The sequence below is a fragment of the Bison bison genome, unplaced genomic scaffold, assembly GCF_000754665.1.
Source record: "Bison bison bison isolate TAMUID 2011002044 unplaced genomic scaffold, Bison_UMD1.0 scf7180017864371, whole genome shotgun sequence".
Lineage (NCBI taxonomy): Eukaryota > Metazoa > Chordata > Mammalia > Artiodactyla > Bovidae > Bison > Bison bison.
This window is the reverse complement of record NW_011494943.1, coordinates 1,949,422-1,969,270: the sequence shown is the minus strand read 5'-3', so window position 1 is coordinate 1,969,270 and position 19,849 is coordinate 1,949,422. Positions and strand designations below refer to the sequence as shown.

Sequence of the window (19,849 nt, the reverse complement as noted above, 5' to 3'; positions counted from 1 at the left end):
GAAGATGTGTCCCCCCAGGCCGGTATCCCCAGGTCTGGAGCGGGACTTGGAAAAACCGGAGAGGAAGTTCTGATGACCTGAATCTGCACAGAAGCACAGCCAGCCCGGGACACCTTCCCCAGGCTTCCCTGTAAATATTTACCATTTTAAAGATGCAAGTGTTTAGAGTGAACCAGCCCCATCGGAAACAGCAATTGGGACCATCAAAGCGTGTGCCTTTAGTGGGGTTTTCCTGCCTCACAATGAAGAACGGAAGGGAGTGTGTCTGTGAGCATAGAGGCAGAGGGGTGTGGTTTTTTAAGGGGAGGGCAGGGAGCTGGAGCAGGAGCTGAATTTGAAATTCCTTGTGGGGAGAAGCCATGGAAGAAGCAGGTGTAACACCCAGTACAAAGTAACAGAATTATCTAGCTGGGTGCAGGGACACGGACTCAGTCCCATTCCCAGACCCTCAAGCCACGGCTTTGATGTAGATGGAGAGGCAGGAGAGCCAAGCTGGGTGGAGACCAGGGTCTGAGCGGCTTCGGGGCAGCCGGGGGCTTCACAATCTGTCGAGAACGAGCCATGCGTGGGGACTGAGGTCTCAGCAGAGGTGGGACAAGGGGACCGGGGCAGAAATCAGCCCCAGCACTTTTCTGTCCTTCAAGGTGGGTCAACTGCAGGTTGGCACAAGCCATCGGGCTGCCTCCCTCTACAAGGATTGCTGCTGCAGCTGCGGACCTCCAACGCCCCTGAGAGCGTTCCGGGGGGAGGGCAGGCATGAGGCGTCTGTGCCCCTGGGAAACAGCTCCTGGCCTCAGATGGTTAGATGTTCTCAGGAGCCCATTTTACGAGCCCAACTCTTGCACCTCCCCACATCTAGAAAAGCACCAACCTCCTTCATGGCGACGATGGCTCCTCATGGTCAGTAGCAACTGTCACGAGACCAGCAGAATCCTCGGCAAAGAAACACGTGCCCGATTACACATACCCCCCTCCACCAGAATCACCTCCATACTGGCCCTGCCTCGCGGCCTCTTGGGAGCAATGTCTCAGCGATCTCAGGCGCTGTCTCTCAGGCTACAGTCCTCATTCTGCCCCAAATCAAACAACTCACAACTCTCAAGTTGTGCTTTTTTTTTTAAGTGTAAAGCCGTCTCAATCCCTCACTATTATGACCCTCACTCTCAACCATGTCTCTTGCCTTCGCTTTCTGGTTACAGGGATGAAATGTTGGGATTAGTTCTAAATTATTCAAACTCATCAGAGGGATTCATTCAGAATGCCTATGTTCCATGAGAAATAGGTTTGAATAAACTAAACTGAATGTTGTGTTGCTCAGTTGCTAAACGGTGTCTGACTCTTTGAAACCCCGTGGGCTGCAGCAAGCCAGACTCCCCTGTCCTTCAGTATTTCCTGGAGCTTGCTCAAATTCGTGTCCATCGAGTCGGTGATGCCATCCAACCATCTCATCCTCTGTCGCCCTCTTGTCCTGCCCTCCGTCTTTCCCAGCATCAGGGTCTTTTCCAATGAGTCAGCTCTTTGCGTCAGATGGCTGAATAATTAGAGCATAAATGTGATTAGACTGGATCATTTCCAGGAGAATTATCTCCAACTGCCAGCCAACAAAGCCACTGCAAGAAATATCTATTGAAATTTATCTTATTGTTTCATATTGAAGCCAAATGTTAGTTTGTATTCATTTTATCTGTTAATAAATTTTTTAAAATAATAAAATATATTTACTAACTTTTAACATCAGCATTTATTTTGATGGTCTTTTTCCCCCTTGAAACTCAAGATGAAGTGTGACCGTGTCTCTGTCTCCAGGTACTCCTCATCCTCGGCTTACAGGCTGCCTGTGCAGGACGTTCAGCCCCTCTCTCAGGCCTTTCACAAGTTAGAGACAGGTAAGCGTGGCCATTTTTAAATAAAACCTTTGAAGAATTAGTTCTTACCTTAATTATGTTCATTTTTCAATTGATGTACAGCTGATTTACACTGTTTGTTTCAGGCATACAAGGTAGTGGTTCAAAGTTTTTGTAGATTATACTCCATTTAAAATTAGTATAAAATGCTGGCTGTATTCCCTGTGCTGTACAGTACATCCTTGTAGTTTTTACTTTATGTGAGATATATATATACACAGCACACGTTCTTTATCCATTTGTCTGTAGATGGGCACTTAGTTGGCTTCCAAATGTTAGCTATTGTAGACAACGCTATTTTTGAACATTGGAGTATGTGAACCTTCTTGAATTGGTGTTTTCATTTTCTTTAGCTGTATATCCAGGAGTGGGATTTCTAGATCACAGAGTAGTTCTATTTTTAGAACAAGCTGCAAGCTAGGAGACGTTGGTAAAGCTACATAACCCCTGTGTGTCTAGATGGCTCGTCTCTAAGTGAAAGGTGGTGTCAGTGGCCACTTGGCAGGATTACTTAGAGGACTGAGTAACCTCATCTGGAAGAGCCTAGAACAGTGCCCGGCTCCTCATGTCTGAGACGGAAGAGCTCTCCGGCTTGCCTTCTTGCTCTTTCTAACACACCAGACACAGCCGCCTGCCCCTGCACAGGGCTGCACACTCTGATCCTTCTTCCCGGAATTCTGCTTCTTAAATGTCCAGGCTGTTCCTCACTTCTCTTAGGTTTATGCTCAATTATCACCTTATTACTGTGACCTTCCTTAAAACCATCCTGGAAACATCTCTTACTTGCTAGATGTATCTTTTCTCCAGAGGAGCTACTGTTAACTTTATTACACGTGTAAGTGCTTCTTTAGAACGCAGACGGCATGAAGGCAGAGGTTTAGGCTTTGCCTGATCTCTCCTGCTCCGTCCCTGGCACCCAGGGGTGGCTCATGCATAGAGGATCCTGAGTGTGTAAACGGTGAACCGTGCACCCGTGAGTATGTGTGGAGTGCATCTGATGGCCGGTCTCACGCAGATTTTCTGGTGGGGAGGCCCAGTAGAGAGACGGGCCTGGAGAGGAACTGGCTGTAGCACAGTGATGCAGGACTTTGAGATCTTTTTAAAGGGAATGAGATGGAATTGCAACCTTCCTCTGTGTAAGAATGTATCGCTGAGTTCCTCAGTCCCTCAAGGAACTTAGCTGTCTCCCCAAGATACACGTACTAATAGGTTGGCTATGAAGTTTGTTTGAGTTTTTCCATAAGATGTTATGAAAGAACTTTGTGGCCAACCCAGTAATAAACCATATTATCAGTAAGTAACGTGAGGAAATTCTAATGTCAAGATGAGTTTAATATGCGTTTATACCGATACTGTGACTTCTCACTTCATTCTTCCACCAAACATTTGTTCATTCCGTTCTGTGTTCCATTTATACTCATTACTGGCACTTTTATTTTAGATGACTTAGATGGTTGGTAATAAATAAATTGTAAACATCTACTACCAGTCTATTTTTTCTTTCAGTGAAACGTAACTTTAACCTGGAAGAATACAGCCTCTCTCAGTGCACCTTGGGAAAGGTGAGTCGTCCCGTGTGGTCTGGCGTCCTTCCTGTAAATTTCACGCAAAAGTCCCGTGTATATTGCCTGTTTCTTTTGAGGCCAATCAACAGCTTGCTTATTGTTTTTCCTTCTTCTTTGCCTCCCATTCAGGTGTTCTTAGAACTTTCTAAGGAGCAGGAGCTGGGAAATGTCGATGAAGAGGTTAATACAACCATGAGGTGGAAACTCCTCTGCCATTCAGAGGGCCCTTGAAGCCTCCAGCTTGATCATTCTCTGTTGATATTATTTAAGCTCATGTCATATGTAACAATTAGCAGTATATATAATTTTAAAACAACTTCCCAGTTGGTGCTAGTGGTAAAGAACTCACCTGCCAATGCAAGAGACACAAGAGACGCGGATTCAATCCCTGGGTCAGGAAGATCTCCTGGAGGAGGGCACGGCAACCCACCCCAGTGTTCTTGCCTGGAGAATCCCACGGACAGGGGAGCCTGCTGAATAGCACAGGGAACCGGTACTCAGGGCTCTGTGGTGACCTAAATGGGAAGGAAATCCAAAAAAGAGGAGTTGTATGTATATGTATAACTAACTCTCTTTGCTGTACCATGGAGACTCTCACAACATTGTAAAGCAACTATACTTCGATAAAATGAATAACAAAGACACAGATTTTATAAACGAAAAATAAAATAAATTTAAAATTGTGTAGTGGAAAGGTGGTTTATGTGTGGTGTGAAACAGATTGCTTCCAATTTCAAGATGGTAGTTAGGCAAAAGGTAAGACAGGGAAAATATATCTCAAAGACCTAGTAAACTTCCAGTAAAAAAAATTGACTAGAAGGCAGGCCATATTTGACCCATGTATTAGCTGAAAATTTCCTAGAGCTTAAAAACAGATACAAGTTCTTTGACTTTTTTTTAATGGAAGTATAGTTGATACATGGGGCTTCTCTGATAGCTCAGTTGGTAAAAAAAAATTTGCCTTCAATGCAGGAGACCCCTTTCAATTCCTGGGTCGGGAAGATCTGGAATAGGGAAAAGCTACCCACTCCAGTGTTCTTGGGCTTCCCTTGTAGCTTAGCTGGTAACGAATCCGCCTGCAATGCAGGAGGCCTGGGTTCGATCCCTGGGTTGGGAAGATCCCCTGGAGAAGGGAAAGGCTACCCACTCCAGTATTCTGGCCTGGAGAATTCCATGGACTGTATAGTTCATGGGGTCGCAAAGAGTAGGACACAACTGAGCGACTTTTACTTCCTTATAGCTGATGTATAATATTAGTGTCACGTATATAATGTAGTGATTCAAAATTTTTACAGATTATAGTTCCTTTAAAGTTATTGCAAAGCGTGGCCCTTCCCTGGGCTGTGTAGTGTGTCCTCGCAGCTCACTTGTTCACACAGTGGCTTGTGCTCTTGACCCCTCTTCCTTCCCTACTCCCCTCACCCCGCTGGTGACCGATAGTTTGCTCTCTATATCTGTGAGTCTGTTTCTGATTTGTTTTACTCAGTCATTTATTTTTTAGATTCCACACATAAGTGATCACATATTCCTCCTTTACTACCCTGCCCAACAAACCCTAAATTTAAAAATTCTGTATGACCCCATTGGATGCTGTTGTGTTCTCTGACACTTACAGGTGAGAAAAGTGAAGTTTCCAGAGAAAATCACTTGCCAGCACTGCACAGCCCGTAAGAAGCAGGGCTAAGGTTTCAAGGTCAAATGTGCTGAAGGACGTCCTCAGGGGCAGGAAGGGAGCACGTTGTCCAGCTCAGGCCGTGGAGGGAAGACGGGTGGAGACGCTGAGTGTTAACATCTCCCAAAGAGCGTAGGCTTAGATACATTGGCCAACGTTAAAAGGTGAGCACCAGTAGAACAACATACCGGGAGGTTCTCACTCAGAACTTTCCAGATGAAGACAAAACAAGAGCAAGGAGAGGAACAGAGGGAAAACAATCTGTGTAGGAGTGGGGAAGTGGAAAACCACAGGCAAGCTTAATTTAGACACTGTCCCATCAAACAGCTGGGTGAGGCAGACTGCTGATCCTACGACATACATTCCTTGTGGAAAGTAAAAGATTTGCAGAAGAGGTGAAAGAAAAATAAAATTATTCTCCTCCATGAGACATCCCAGAGGCAGATCATGTTGTTTAGTCACTAAGTCGTGTCTGACTCTTGCTACTCCATGGACGGTAGCCCGCCAAGCTCCTCTGTCCATGGGATTGTCTAGGCAAGAATACTGGAGTGGGTAGCCATTCCTTTCTCCAGGGAATTGTCCCAACCGAGGGGATTCACCTGCGTCTCTTGTGTTTCTTGAATTGGCAGGCAGGGTCTTTACCTCTGAGCCACCTGGGAAGCCCGGGCAGATCACGGAGAGAGGCTAAAAGATGCCCAAGAAATGGGACCACAAATAAGATTGGAAGATGGTAATATGTCATACAAAGGGTGTGGCAAGACAAAAAAAAAGTTCATAAAGCAGGACCAAGCAAAATATTATATTTTTAAGAAACAAGGAAATTTTGGGAGAGTATCTACCAAAACCCAAATGTAGGCAGTGCAGCTAGGTCAGGAAAGGTGAAGGGCCAGAGCAGGGAAGACTCTGGAAAAGAGCAGCGTCCCCACCTCTTTCTGTCAGGCTCTGGGCTGCTGCGTGCTCTCTTGGCAGATCAGGTCCTTACACTTTGACCTGGCGCGGTTTTGAGGGCTGCACACAAGTCCCACGGCCCCAGGTACTCTGCACAAATCGCCAGGAGAGTATCCAGGAGGAGGCGTTAGCTCCATGCAAAAGACAGCATCTGACGTCCAGCCCTGGAGAATACTGCTGCAAAACACAGGAGGCAAAGTCAAGGAGAACCATAAAACGCATGCACCTCCCTGAGACTCGCGGAGGGAAGAGAGACATACGGAGGGCTCATGACACGGCACTTGTCATCTGAGCTCCCAGGCTGAAGGCGGGGTTTAACCCAGGTTCTGTTGCTCGCCAGCTGTTCGATTTTGTGCAAGTTATTTAAGCTCAGGGACTCACTTTACTCATCTGTGAAATAGGAGTGATTGGACTTTCCAGTGAAGGGGATAAGCTATGCATAGCCCTGTGCTATAAATAACGGGGCTTCTTTGAAAAATAAGAATGACTTTCTCATCAGCCCCAGGCGAAGGGCTGGGAGCAGTAAAAAGTACGTTGTGGAAAGACATCTTGAAAACAAGATGTTGAAGTACTGATGTGACTGATGGAAAACCATCAGTGACTGTTCCCGTAACCAGAGCCTTGAGAGAGTTGCTGAGAAAGGGCATCACTAGCCAAAAAGCTAAACAGTCCTGAAAGGCCTAAAGGTTTGGCATTGAGGACTGTGCATTGTATGTCTTTATCCCCGATCTGAGATTGTAAAGAACAGATATCTCTAGAGCACGAACAAGGAAGTAGAAGTTAACAATAAAAGACACGTGCGGATCAGGATCTGGGTTTTGCCTTCGAGTGGCATCAGCCCTCCGACTCCCACTGTATTTCTGAGTCTTCTTTTCCTTAATTCTTCTGCGCCACCGCTCCCTCGGGTCGGTTCATTGTTGGGCTGATCCTGACATCCAGTTGGCTCAGAGGTGAAGAATCTGCCCGCCAGTGCAGGAGACACAGCCCTGGGTTCCATCCCTGGGTCAGGAAGATCCCCTGGAGGAGAGCATGGCAACCACTTCAGTGTTCTTGCCTGGAGAATCCCACAGACAGAGGAGCCTGGTGGGTTACAATCCAAAGCGTCTCAAAAGAGTCAGACACAACTGAGCAGGCACATGCATGATAATGCCCACCTCGTGAGATTCTTATGTTTATTCAGTGTGGCAATATTTCACTGTGCCTTGCACATAATAAATACCATATGTGATTGCTTCATAAGGACATTACACTACAAAATTAGTGCTATTCCACTTTTGAAATCCCAACAGGACAGTTGTTTTTTAATTGGGAAGCGGAAACCAAAGCTTATTTAGAAGAGTGTAGACATGACTTGACCAAGAAAATGTTAAAAAAGAGGATTAATGAGGGTGTGCTTGCTGTGTTACGACACTATAAAGATTACCACATGGTCAAAGAAGAGGCCAGCGTGTTGAAAGAAAAGAATCCAGTCCAGAAGCCAACTGGGGTCAGAAGACATAATCTCTCTCCTAGATACGAAGTTCATCTGAAAACAAAATGTCCACATTATATTCTCTGGAAGGTGTTCTTAAGTCTGATACTTTTGTATCTTCTGCAGAAGACAGCAGCCGTACAGCAACAATCAGAGCCTGTCTTTGTTTGACAGTCGTAGGCATTAGTGAGTTCAATCTGCCTCTATTTTGCTAGCCTAGTCATTTCTGGACTCATACAATTCGCAAGAGAATAAATATGAGAGAATGGGAGGTAAATGAGGAAGATCTCATGTGATTATCACAGCCCGTAGGAAACGGATGAGCCTACTTGGTTTGAGAATTGCCCGCACAGCATATACCCTCACGGGTGTTTTCAGGAAGCAGTTACAGCACAGGGGAACGCAACAGACCCACACAGCGAGCAGAGACACGCTGGCCCCTACTCACCTTTCTTCTCCATGAATTATACTTTCATGAAATTACAATTTCATGTAATTTCATGAGCAACTTTCTCACTTTTTTTTTAGAATTGCCTCATCTTTGATTTACCTGAAATGCTCAAAAAAAGATAGAACGGCAGCTCTTACCTGTTAAAAATGTTTCTTCGATAATATGAAAAACAAGATGTCCTAAAAACCACCGGCTGCTTACAGAGAAAGTAAAGCCGCTTTACAGAGAAAGTCTGCCTTCCGGCACTTTTGCAGAAACAAGAAGCTCGTAGCTCTTGGGAGGGCAGGTGCTTTTAGGTGACGTTGCTCTAAGGACTCTCGTATTCCCCACTGCAAGAAAGATGCCGCAGGTAGCTTGCATGCAACACAACTCAGATGAAGATGAAAATTCAGTTCATTTTGTTCCCTTAAAAAATTACATTCTTCATCGCCATACTTCTATATCCAGATTTTAAGAACTAAATTTCAGTGGAGACTTTTGAGTTGCTTTCTGGCCCGTTTCTGTATTTGTCTTTTTTTTTTTTTCTCGAATGGGTACATGAGTGCTTCTCACAGGCATCCCCCGGGCTCAGCACAGTGTGTGTGTGTGTGTGTGAGCTGCTCAGTCGTGCCCAGCTCTTTGCGACCCCATGGACAGTAGCCTGCCAGGCTTCTCTGTCCATGGGATTCTCCCAAAAATACTGGAGTGGGGTGCCGTTCCCTTCTCCATGTCATTTTTTTTTTTCTTTTTTACTTGTCTCTGCTCTGTTCCGAACTGTTTGTTTACTTATGTTTCTTTAAAAGACTGTGTTGGGAGTCAGCTCTCCCATGAGGGCCTTGCGTGGAAAAGCGAATTGGAAAAGACTAGCTTCTCTTTGATTTGATAGTACTGACGCTCGCTGGGTCCAGCCAGCCATCTGCAGCCACGAACTCCCTGCTGAGGAGCTGGCGGGGAGACAAAGAAACAGGAAACTGTAAAGAAGTCGCCACGTGATGTCAGCAGAGTTTTGGCAGTCTGGCTGAATTAAGACCATAGTCCTTTTCAGAAACCATTCTACACGGAACTATTCACAATAAACATGAAATTAAAAGCGTGATGTAGTAGTGACCCAAAAGGAATGTGAATTGTTCTCCAGGACCTGCGGAGACCCGTGGATGAACTGTTTCTGGAGTCTTGCTCCAGCTTTCCTGAGAGTAAGTTAACCTCTGAAAATGTGGTTTTGCAAATGAAAATATAACGTGTGACTTCAAACAGGGAATGCCAAACACTTGGATGAAAATTGTGAGATGCAGGATGTTGTTAGCAAGTCATTTTGATTTTTCAAATTATCTGAGTATTTCATATTGTATTGTAAATAACCACTTGGAGAACCAATATTTATTTAAATTTTTACCCTATGACTAAAGCACGTTTGGACAAATAGCATGTTTTGTCTAAGAGACTATTGGATAAGCTGAAAGGAATGAGACTTAATGTTGCCTCTTTACAAGGATGAGCTATATTTCTCAAACTGTAAGAATTACTTATTCTTTTTTGTTCATTTTCAATTTTGCTGCCAGAGGCTTTATATGCATTGGGGGGATACATGATTTTCTGAGTATTAGTTTTTTTTAACCAGAGACCTAAGGTTCTGAGTATTTAAATGATTTAAATGGCTTCATCAAGAAACCTGAAGGTTATATTTTCATCGACCTTGTTTATCATTCTAAATTTTTGTGAAATTTGTTGTGTAACATGTTTATTCTCTGAATACTGGGAATTCTGTCTGAATAGGAAATGACTGGCTTTTATAGCCAAGTTATTATTAGATCACACAGGCTCCTACTCAGAGCAATTTAAGCTAAATAGATGTTTTGTGTAACTACAGTAAATAGTATTTTTATTTCTGACCAGGACATGCCGTGGGGAAAAAAAAAAATCAGCCTTAACAGTTAAAAACGCCACAGTCACGACTAGATCATGTTCATCATTCTTTAAAATGTTCTCCAGCACACGCTTTCATCCACAGCAAGAAAGTAGAGGAGGCCCCAGTGTTAACCCTTCCAGACACCCCAGTCTACGGCACTGCTGGTTTCCTAACCAGGAATGTTTCATATCCGTGTATATTTTTTCCTTTTTGTTTTTCCTGGTGCACCGGGTCCTTATTGCCGTGCAGGCTTCTATCGAGCTGCAGCCGGGGGCTTCTCATCACCCTGCTGTCTGCTGGCGTCTGCTGGCGTCGATCACGGGCTCCAGGGCCCTCGGGCTTCAGTGTTTGCAGCTTGCAGGCTCTAGACACAGGCTCAGACCCACAGGCTCAGTGGCTCTGCACAAGCGGGATCTTCCCAGACCAGGGTGTGAACCAGTGTCCCTTGCATTGCAAAGCAGGTTCGTAATGACCGGGGCACCAGAGAAGCCCTGGAAATATTTCGGTTTGGTTTTAGTCACAGTCTGCTCTGATGCTGACGTTATAATCAGGAACTCATCCACATAGCTTCTAAATCCTTCCTTCCTTCCTGGACAGGTTCTAAACCTGAATCCATGCCCTCTTGTGTCCCCCCAACAAGGTACAGCCCAGACGGAATCCCCAGTCACCTTCTCTGTGTGTCCCGAGGCCCTCGTTCTAGACCGACCGACTTTAGGATCTCTTCCGTCTTACTCCCTGACTCCATGTTCTCAGACTCCTCTTCTGCTCCTGGGGTTAGTTTTTTTATCGCTGCTATAAACAAATGGCCACACACTTAATGGCTTAACACACAGAGAGATGTATCACTGCACAGCTCGGGAGGTAGGAAGTGGGACCTGGGTGTCACTGGACCAAAATCAAGGCATTGGCAAGGCTGTGTTCCTTTGTGGAGGATGTAGGAGAGAATTCTGTTTTCTTATCTTTCTTGGCTTCTAGACGCATCTGTGTCCCTGGCTCACGCCCTTCTTTCTCCATCTCAGAAGCAAACAACAGATTGAGTCCTTGAAACAGCACTTTAGGGATATCCCAGCTGGCGCAGTGGTAAAGAATCTGCCTGCCAATGCAGGAGACGCAAGAGATGGGTGTTCGATCCCTGGGTGGGGAAGATCCCCTGGAGGAAGAAATGGCAATCCACTGCAGTATTCTAGCCTGGAAAATTCCATTGACAGAGGAGCCTGGTGGGCTACAGTCTATGGGTTTGCAAAGAGTCGGACACGACAGAGTGACTGAGGACACTCACCGCATCGCTTCACTCTGACCTCCTCTTCTGCCTCCCTTTTGCACGTCTAAGGACCCTTGTGGTGACGCTGGGTCTGCCCTGATGACCCAAGCTTATCTCCCTGATTTGAAGTCAGTTGGCTGCCAACCTTACGACAGGCTGCTGCCTTTACCCTCCAGTGCCCCAGGCGCATTGCTTCGTAGCGAGGTCTCCAGAACTTGGCAACCTGGGGTAAATCCCTGGCCTGTGGACCTATGTTTGTGCCTCAGTTTCCTCATCTGTGGAATGGGGAGAATAATATCCCAAAGATTTATTGGAAGGGTTGAACTAATTTTAATAAAACACTTGGCGCTACCTGGAACATAAAAATAACATCATTAAATGTAGTTAGTATTATTTCCTTCCCAATCTCTTATATTCAAACTACTTCCACTCGCTCACTGTTTCAGCTGAGTGATTGAATGATTGGTTCAAACAAAGCTCCTGGCTGTTTTGATCATTTATTTTCCTGAGTTTAAAACTCCTGTTTCACGTGCTACCTCCACTCCCACCCCTTTTCTAAGTGAATGAAAGATTCTTTAAATTCAATGGTTGTTGTTGTTCAGCCGCTCAGTCATGTCTGACTCTTGTGATCCCATGGACTGCAGCACGCCAGGCCTCCCTGTCCTTCACCATCTCCCGGAGCTTGCTCAAACTCATGTCCGTTGAGTCGGTGATGCCATCCAACCATCTCATCGTCTGTCGTCCCCTTCTCCTCCCGCCCTCAGTTTTTCCCAGCTTCAGGGTCTTTTCCAGTGAGTTAGCTCTTTGCATCCGGAGAAGGCAATGGCACCCCACTCCAGTACTCTTGCCTGGGAAATCCCATGGATGGAGGAGCCTGGTGGGCTACAGTCCATGGGGCCTCGAAGAGTCAGACGACTGAGCGACTTCACTTTCACTTTTCACTTTCATGCATTGGAGAAGGAAATGGCAACCCACTCCAGTGTTCTTGCCTGGAGAATCCCAGGGACAGAGGAGCCTGGTGGGCTGCCGTCTACGGGGTCACACAGAGTCGGACACGACTGACGCGCCGCCGCAGCAGCAGCAGCAGCAGCAGCTCTTTGCATCAGGTACTTTACAGTTTTCAAAAGTTTCAGACACGTGAACCATACACTCCCATGACACCCTTTCCCCTACCCACCCCCTGTGTCTCCCTCCCCTTTCTCCCCACTGGCAACCACTAGTTTGTTCTCTGTATGTGAGAGTCTGTCTTTTCTGTTTTATTCACTAGTTTGTAATACTTTTTAGATCCCACACGCATGTGACGTCACACAGCATGTGTCTCCCTCTGTCCGCCTATCTCACTTAGCGTAACGCTCTCCAAGTCCATCCATGTTGTTGCAAATGGAAAAACTTCATTTTTCATAACTGAGTAATATTCCATCCTCTTTAGCCAGTCTCTGTTGGTGGACACTGGGCTGCTTCCACACCCTGGTGACTGTAAATAATGCTGCTGTCAACACCCGGGAAGGGACAGTGAAAGTCGTCCAGTCGTGTCCGGCTCTGCGACCCCCTGGACTATGCAGTGGGTGGAATTCTCCAGGCAGGAATCCTGGAGCGGGTAGCCTTTCCCTTCTCCAGGGGATCTTCCCAACCCAGGACTCCCACATTACAAGCGGATTCCTTACCAGCTGAGCCACAGCGGAAGCCCGAACATTGGGGTGCGTGCATCTTTTCAAATCGGTGTTTTTGTTATTTTCAGATATATGCCCGGAGTGGCACTGCTCAGCCATGTGGTAGTGCTGTTTTTAGTTTCGCAAGAAACCTTAGCATGGCTCTCTCATTGGCCGCAGCCAGGTACGTTCCCGTGCGCAGTGTTCAAGGGCTCCCTTTTCTCCACACCCCCACCAACATTTGTAATTTGTGGTGTTTCTGATACCGGCATTCTGACCATGGTGAGGTGATATCTCATTGCAGTTTGGGCTTGCCTTTCCCCGATGATTACCAATATGATACTGAGCGTCTTTTCTTGGGCCTCTGCCTCTCCTCATTGGAAAAATGTCTCTTCAGCTCTTCTGCCCACTTTTAATAGGGTTGTTTGTTTTTGGGGGGGTTGAGTTGTAGGTGCTGGTTATATATGTGGGATGGCTGTTGGTCACCTTTTCATTGTCCTGGATGTTCTCTACTGCACGCAGTATTACTTAATACGGACTTCCCAGGTGGCTCATTGGTAAAGAACCCGCCTGCCAATGTAGGAGACGCAGGTTCAGTCTCTGGGTCGGGAAGATCCCCTAAAGAAGGGAATGACGACTGACTCCAGTATTCCTGGGAAATCCCAAGGACAGAGGAGCCTGGCGAGGTATAGTCCATGGGGGCGCAAAGGAGTCAGATAGGACGGAGCAACTGAGCATGCATGCGTTAATTAATATAAATGACGTAGCGGTATCACTTTCAACCTTCTTTTCCAGTTTTTAAATTGGCACTGTGTTTTAAAATCTCTCCTCGTGGATCAGTGGGTACTGATTTACCGCCTCTGAATCCTACCTGGTACGCTATGAACTGTATCCATTCCAACTTGATGACATTGCACCCCGATACTCTACATTATGAAGGGCATCCTGGTACAGGTCCCCGCGTGCACACGTGTGGGAATCTCCTTGGCATACACACCAGGAGCAGTACTGACAGCGGGATGTTGCTAAGCAGCAATGAGCTGGTGATGAGTCGATGGAACGGCTGTGTGGTCTTCTCCCGCTGGCAGTAACGTTCCTTTATCCCTGTTAAAGAACTGAACACTTGGCTCTATTGCATTCTCTAATTTTCTCAGTCTAATGAGGAGTCAACGTGCAGCACGCGTGCGCACACTTGTTGGGAGTCTTCTTCCGTCTCACCCTGAGCGGCGTCATCCCTTCGCGATCTTCAGCTCTCCTGGCTCCCTTTGCTCCTCGAGCAACTGGGAGCAGCTGCTGTGACGCTTCTCTCTGGCTGCGTTGCTCGATGTTTTCTATGTCCAACCCTCACATTTTCTCCCTTTACTTTCTCCTTTTAAAATAAACAGGTCAGGATGAGCAAGAGGCACTTCAGCGTGGGCCAGCAAACGAGGGCGCTTCTTGGCAAGAATTTTCTTAAGAAATGGAGGATGAAAAGAGAGACCTTGTCGGTACGGTTCAGAGTCTATGTCATCTCATATTTAAAAGAGGACAGAGTACTTTTTTGGGTACAAACACTCTATCTGTTTTCTTTACTCTTTCATAGACATTCTATTTCTAATTAGCAGGCTGGATTTTTTTTTTTTCAAATTCGGAGTTTTGCTATTATTTCAAGTGAGATTCCTTTCAAATATGTCATTATGACACATCTTATTGGAAGAATTTTGTAAAGAATTTATACTCAGAAACTCCATGAAAAATAAAGTTATGAAAATAAACTCCCATAAAAATAAAGCCTGAATATTTATCCTACTGAGGTACCAATTACATCTGAATTCATTTGAATCTCATAAAGGAATAAGTACAAAAATTCAGCAGGAAAGTGAAAGAAATTTACTTAATCCAGAAAGTAATTAGAACTTAATCCAAAAAGTAATACAAAATTAAAACAAAAAAAATAAAACCTCCAAGAACAAACTGTAGCACTTGCACCATTGTACTATGGACAGAGATGATGTCGATTCGAAAGAAACCATGAGCAGAAAAACAAAGAGGAAAGGAAAATGGCATTTGAACTCTTGCTTGTAGTAAGCTTCATAAGGATGATCGCATGCTATTCATGTAGGAACTTTAATAAATTCGGAAAAATCTAATTTAAAGTCACTTGTAAAATACCCATATTTCAAGAGAGGATGTATTAACAGTTCACTTTCTGAACATTGCGAGTGCGCACGTGTTCTTCCAACCAATATGCACGGAGCGCGTGAATTTGCAGTGATTAAAGTACACAAAGATCCCTGTGTGCAGGAAGGATAATGTACGTATAAAAGCTGGAGTCTACGCTATAGAGATGTTTTACGTCTTTTTATCTCTTTTAGTATAAGGATTATATCTGTGAATTTATTTATCTAAACAGATACAGGTGTAAAAACAAACCAACATAAGAGTTAAAGGATGATCATCTGGTGAATAAGATATATACCTTTTTTAAAGGCCATGTGTTAGAATTATGGGCTTCCCTTGTAGCTCATGGAGAACACAAGGGCAACCCACTCCAGTGTTCTTGCCTGGAGAATCCCAGGGATGGGGGAGCCTGGTGGGCTGCCGTCTATGGGGTCGAACAGTCAGACAGAACTGAAGCGATTTAGCAGCAGCAGCAGCAGCAGCTTGTAGCTCAGACAATAAAGAGTCCACTTGCAATGCAGAAGACCTGGATTTGATCCCTATAACTGAACAATAAATTGTGTTCTTATCAGATTTCAAATGCATTTGCAATTCTGGTACATTTCCAATTCCAGAATGCTATCACAATGACAAAGGCTTTTAAAAGTCTTTTCGGGAAGCAGTGTTTTGGAGTACATTTCCAATTCTAGAACGCCATCATGATGACAAAGGCTTTTAAAATTCTTTTCATGAAGCAATGTTTTGGAGCTATCTTCTTTTGCATTTGGGCAGCAGAAAATAAATATACCACTTCATTCCTGATTATGGAGGCGGATTGTCTATTTCATGCCAATGAACATTTCTTTATCATTCTCACTCAGGGGTCAACATGACCATTCATGAAGCAATCCAGCCTCTAACACTTGCATTCAAGTAAATAAACTTAAATTATTAGTTATAATTGGAATTGACACTACAACTCTGTCTTGAGGGATGGTGTGCATATTTCAAAATACACAGATTAAAGGACAAAAGAAAGTCGAAACACTTAAACACTTAAAAACTGGAAGAGAGGGAAAAACAATGCCCAAGCAACCCAACAGAATTATGAGTTTTTAACTCGTTTGTCTCTGATCAGGCCGTGGTAGAACAACTGCTGACTTGCTTCCTTTTTCTCCCCCTGCTCTGCAGGAATGGCTCTTCTCCTGTCTCCTAGTACTGTTTGCTCATCTGTTTTCCTCTAATTTACACCAAGTTAATGACTTCCCTCAACTGCCCGCTGTGAACTTGGGACGGGTAGATAATTTTAATGATTCTGATTACATTATTGCATTTGCTCCTGAATCCAAGACCACCCAGGAGATAATGAACAAGTTGGCTTCTGCCCCTTTCATAAAAGGTATGTTTTAGGCAGTTCATGGTAATTTCCTTATTTGCAAAATACACAAATTCATTTGCAATTTCTTTGATAAACTGTGTTCAACGTTCAAGTATCTAGATTTAATTAACATTAATTTATATTCCTCTCGAGTATCAAGGAGATTTTCTTACTGTTTACTAGTCTTCTATTGAAGAAATTTTATATTAAAAAGGTGATCCTCATTGTATTCCTTATCAAAATGAGACAGTCCAGGACCATTCAGACATATGTTTGTGAGAAGACTCTGGGAAGATTGGGAGGTGGTGACAGCGTGGCTTTTTAATCTCTTCAAATACTTCTTTTGGGTTTCCTCTGGCCCATCACCTTGCTTTGCCTGGTTCTGAGTCTGTATTCGGCTTCCCCTATGGCTCAGTGGTTAAAGAATCTGCCTGCAATGCAGGAAGCCCAGGAGGCACGGGCTAGATCCCTGGGTCAGGAAGATTCCCTGGAGGAGGGCATGGCAACCCACCCCAGTCTTCTTGCCTGGAGAATTGCACAGACAGAGGAGCTGGAGGCCTCGGTCCACGAGGTCACACAGAGTCGGACACGACTCCGCACAAGCCCGAGTCGGGGTCGGTCTGTCTCTGGCGCTCCCACGCGTGCCCGCCTCTGTTGGCCAAGACAGAGTCTAGCGATGAGGCCTATGGGAAGGCTGACGCCACTCCCTTTTGACCTCCCAGGAGCCTACCCGTGCATGTGTAGTCAGGAGGGTCTCCCTGAGCTCAGGAATGAGGGATCTGCGGTCTCTTATCTCATACGCAGACAGGACTCTGCTTCTCCTCGCTCCTGCTGCTTTGGAGCGGCTGTCTCCACTGCTCCAGCGGCGGCCCATCCATCTCCTGCCTCAAAACCAAGGGCAGCGTGTCCAACAAAACTAGGTGACAAGGCTGCGACCTCAGAATGGCAGGGGTAGGGTAGGGTCTCTGATGGACCCGAGTAGAGAATAGGGACCCTGTCAGAGGGCAGCAGCGGCCCCTGCAGAGCGGAGGGGCCAAGGCTGGGGCAGTGAGGCTGCCCCAAACCGCAGCCACAGTCCTGTCTCTGGGCCACACAGAGATCTCAGCCGCTGTCCCCTCCTCTCACTCGGCAGGGAGGACCATCTCGGGCTGGCCTGATGAGCAGAGCATGGGCGAGCTGGAGCTAAACTATTCTACAGATGCGGTGAGAGTCATCTTTAACGACGCCTTCTCATACCACTTGAAGTTTTTGTGGGGACATAGAATCCCCACGATGAAGGAGCACAGAGACCATTCAGGTAACCTTCCTATTGGAAAAAAAAATCTATTTTTTGCTATATTGTCATTAGCCACAAGGAGGCCTACGTGACGGTAGATGTCTACTGTCTACAAACATATACAACATAAAGTTTAATTTCTGAACATACGTGAGATTCATTCTTATTAAATAAAGCCTATGATCTTAAGTGTATTTTTTTAAGAAATTATATTGCTATCATTCCTATGCTACCTCTAAATAAAACCTCGAGAAAAGGTTCTTGCTCAGTGATTTCCAGTCATTTAAAAAAGTAGTGCTTTATTGGCACAAGCAACAGAAGAACAAAACTCAACAAAACAGTCTCAACTAATGGAGAGAAAGGATGATAAGATTTAATGAAAAGTTGTTGAGAGCGGGTCCTAAGAACATTGATAAAGCATGTCTGGTATATTCTTCTTGGGTAAACCCCCCTGAGAACACTTACCATCCATTATATTATTGTGGACCAGGAGTGTATTTTGGAACTTTTGAAATTCTGATTTTCCCTGTATCCCAGACTGTCCTATCTCATCATAATAGGTGTTTTCTTTTTTTCCCCCTAAAGCTCATTGTCAAATAATGGATGAAAGTGTCATTTGTGAAGGTTCTTTGTTCTGGGAGAAAGGCTTTGTAGCTTTTCAAGCTGCTATTAATGCTGCCATCATAGAAGTGAGTATTGAGTTCAAAGAAACTAACTGCTTTGAAAATCTGGTTTTCATAGAGGGTGATCGAATCAATCTGTCATTTAATTAATTTAGTCACTTGATATGGAACAACAGGCTGAGTAATTACTCTAACTAACCCTTACGCCGAGCACTGAGGATTAAGAAAGAAGTAGAACGCAGGCACTTTTCTCCAGGGATCTTGGATCATGGGGGAGAGAAATATGAATAAATAGTTGTAGTGAGAGTCCCGGCTCTGTCATGGAACGGAAGTTAAGGCCGGGCAGGCCACAGGCAGAGGATTCTCTGGTGAGAGGTATCAGAGAAGACTTACTAACCAAAGTGACACTTCAGAGGTGACTTCACATGCGTGTAGAATTTTATTCACTGAAGATACTAAGTAAGGATATTCTAAGGAATTGAGACAAAATCTAGTATATTCCAGGATTTACAAGGGGACGAATCATGATGGACATACATATAGAGTAAACGTGGAGTGAATGCACATAACTTCTATAATTGAGACCAAATGCATGAGGCTGTAATTAGCTTAACACTAACACTGTGCTCACCGATGTCTTTCTTTAGATCACAACGAATCACTCGGTGATGGAAAACCTGATGTCAGTGACTGGTATAAATATGAAGATGCTACCTTTTGTTGCCCAAGCAGGAGTTTTGACTGATTTTTTCGTTTTCTTCTGCGTTATTTCTTTTTCTGGCTTCATATACTACGTATCAGTCAGTGTTGCACAAGAAAGACAATTCATGAAGCCACTGATGACAATGATGGGACTTCGAGAGTCGGCCTTCTGGTAAACCCCATGGCTACGCTCCATCCTGCAACACAGAACAAGTTAGCTGGTCGGACACCCTAGACCCGAAAAGTATCATATTTAAACCTGATGCTGTCATAAAGTAGTGCCTTGCGTAGGAATGGATGAATGGGCCTGTAGGTTCCATTACAAACCAGTGGCCACATTAAATGCATAAAATACAGCACTGCATTTAATTATCTCATCATTTTTTCAGCAGAGGATAAGGAAGTTTAAACAAGATAAGTGACTATCTTCAGGGTCAGATAGGTACAGTGCAGCAGAGAAAGCTTAAACAAGCTTCACAGAAGGGGAGAGTTTATTCTTTCCCTTATAAAGAAGCTTTCTTCCTGATTCTTTGAAATCAATCGCAAAAAAAATAAATAAATAAAAACACAAACAAAACTTATCTTCATTTCCATCTAAATACGTGTATCTATCTATGCCCAATGTCTGTGTGTATAAATGTGTCTACGTTCAGTCTATATCTAGTCATCTGTGTCAGGGGCTGGCAAACTGACTGGTCCGTTTGTTTTTACAAAACGAGGGATGATTGGAGGCAAAAGGAGAAGAGGGCAGCAGAGGATGAGATGGTCAGATGGCATTGCCGGCTCAGCGGATGTGAATCTGAGCAAACTCCCGGAGACGGTGAAGCAGAGCGAAGCCTGGTGTGCTGCCGTCCAGGGGGTCACAGAGAGTCCGTCGTAACTTAGCCGCTGAACAGCAGCCACAGAAACCAGGGATGGCTTTCAC

At 44.9% G+C, this 19,849-nt stretch overlaps 2 protein-coding genes across 5 annotated transcripts in view; both read left to right on the top strand.

Annotated features, from left to right (window-relative positions):
* The window catches only part of ABCA6 (ATP-binding cassette, sub-family A (ABC1), member 6), a 68,022-nt gene extending 63,857 nt beyond the window's left edge, over positions 1-4,165 (top strand). The window contains exons 40-42 of one of the 2 annotated variants that reach the window (XM_010856076.1): positions 1,807-1,886; positions 3,411-3,466; positions 3,599-4,165. In XM_010856076.1, the coding sequence (XP_010854378.1) occupies positions 1,807-1,886; positions 3,411-3,466; positions 3,599-3,700 (238 nt within the window). In that variant the 3' untranslated portion in view covers positions 3,701-4,165. The remainder of the gene's footprint in view (positions 1-1,806; positions 1,887-3,410; positions 3,467-3,598) is intronic. The other variant, XM_010856075.1, reaches the window with a different exon arrangement.
* Positions 4,166-8,873: 4,708 nt separating this feature from the next.
* The window catches only part of ABCA9 (ATP-binding cassette, sub-family A (ABC1), member 9), a 54,946-nt gene continuing 43,970 nt past the window's right edge, over positions 8,874-19,849 (top strand). For 2 of the 3 annotated variants that reach the window (XM_010856074.1, XM_010856072.1), the window contains exons 1-6: positions 8,875-9,183; positions 14,192-14,293; positions 16,137-16,344; positions 17,456-17,620; positions 18,185-18,288; positions 18,870-19,096. In XM_010856074.1, coding sequence (XP_010854376.1) covers positions 9,145-9,183; positions 14,192-14,293; positions 16,137-16,344; positions 17,456-17,620; positions 18,185-18,288; positions 18,870-19,096 — 845 coding nt within the window. In that variant the 5' untranslated portion in view covers positions 8,875-9,144. Of the gene's footprint in view, positions 9,184-12,895; positions 12,991-14,191; positions 14,294-16,136; positions 16,345-17,455; positions 17,621-18,184; positions 18,289-18,869; positions 19,097-19,849 lie in introns of all 3 variants that reach the window. The other variant, XM_010856073.1, reaches the window with a different exon arrangement.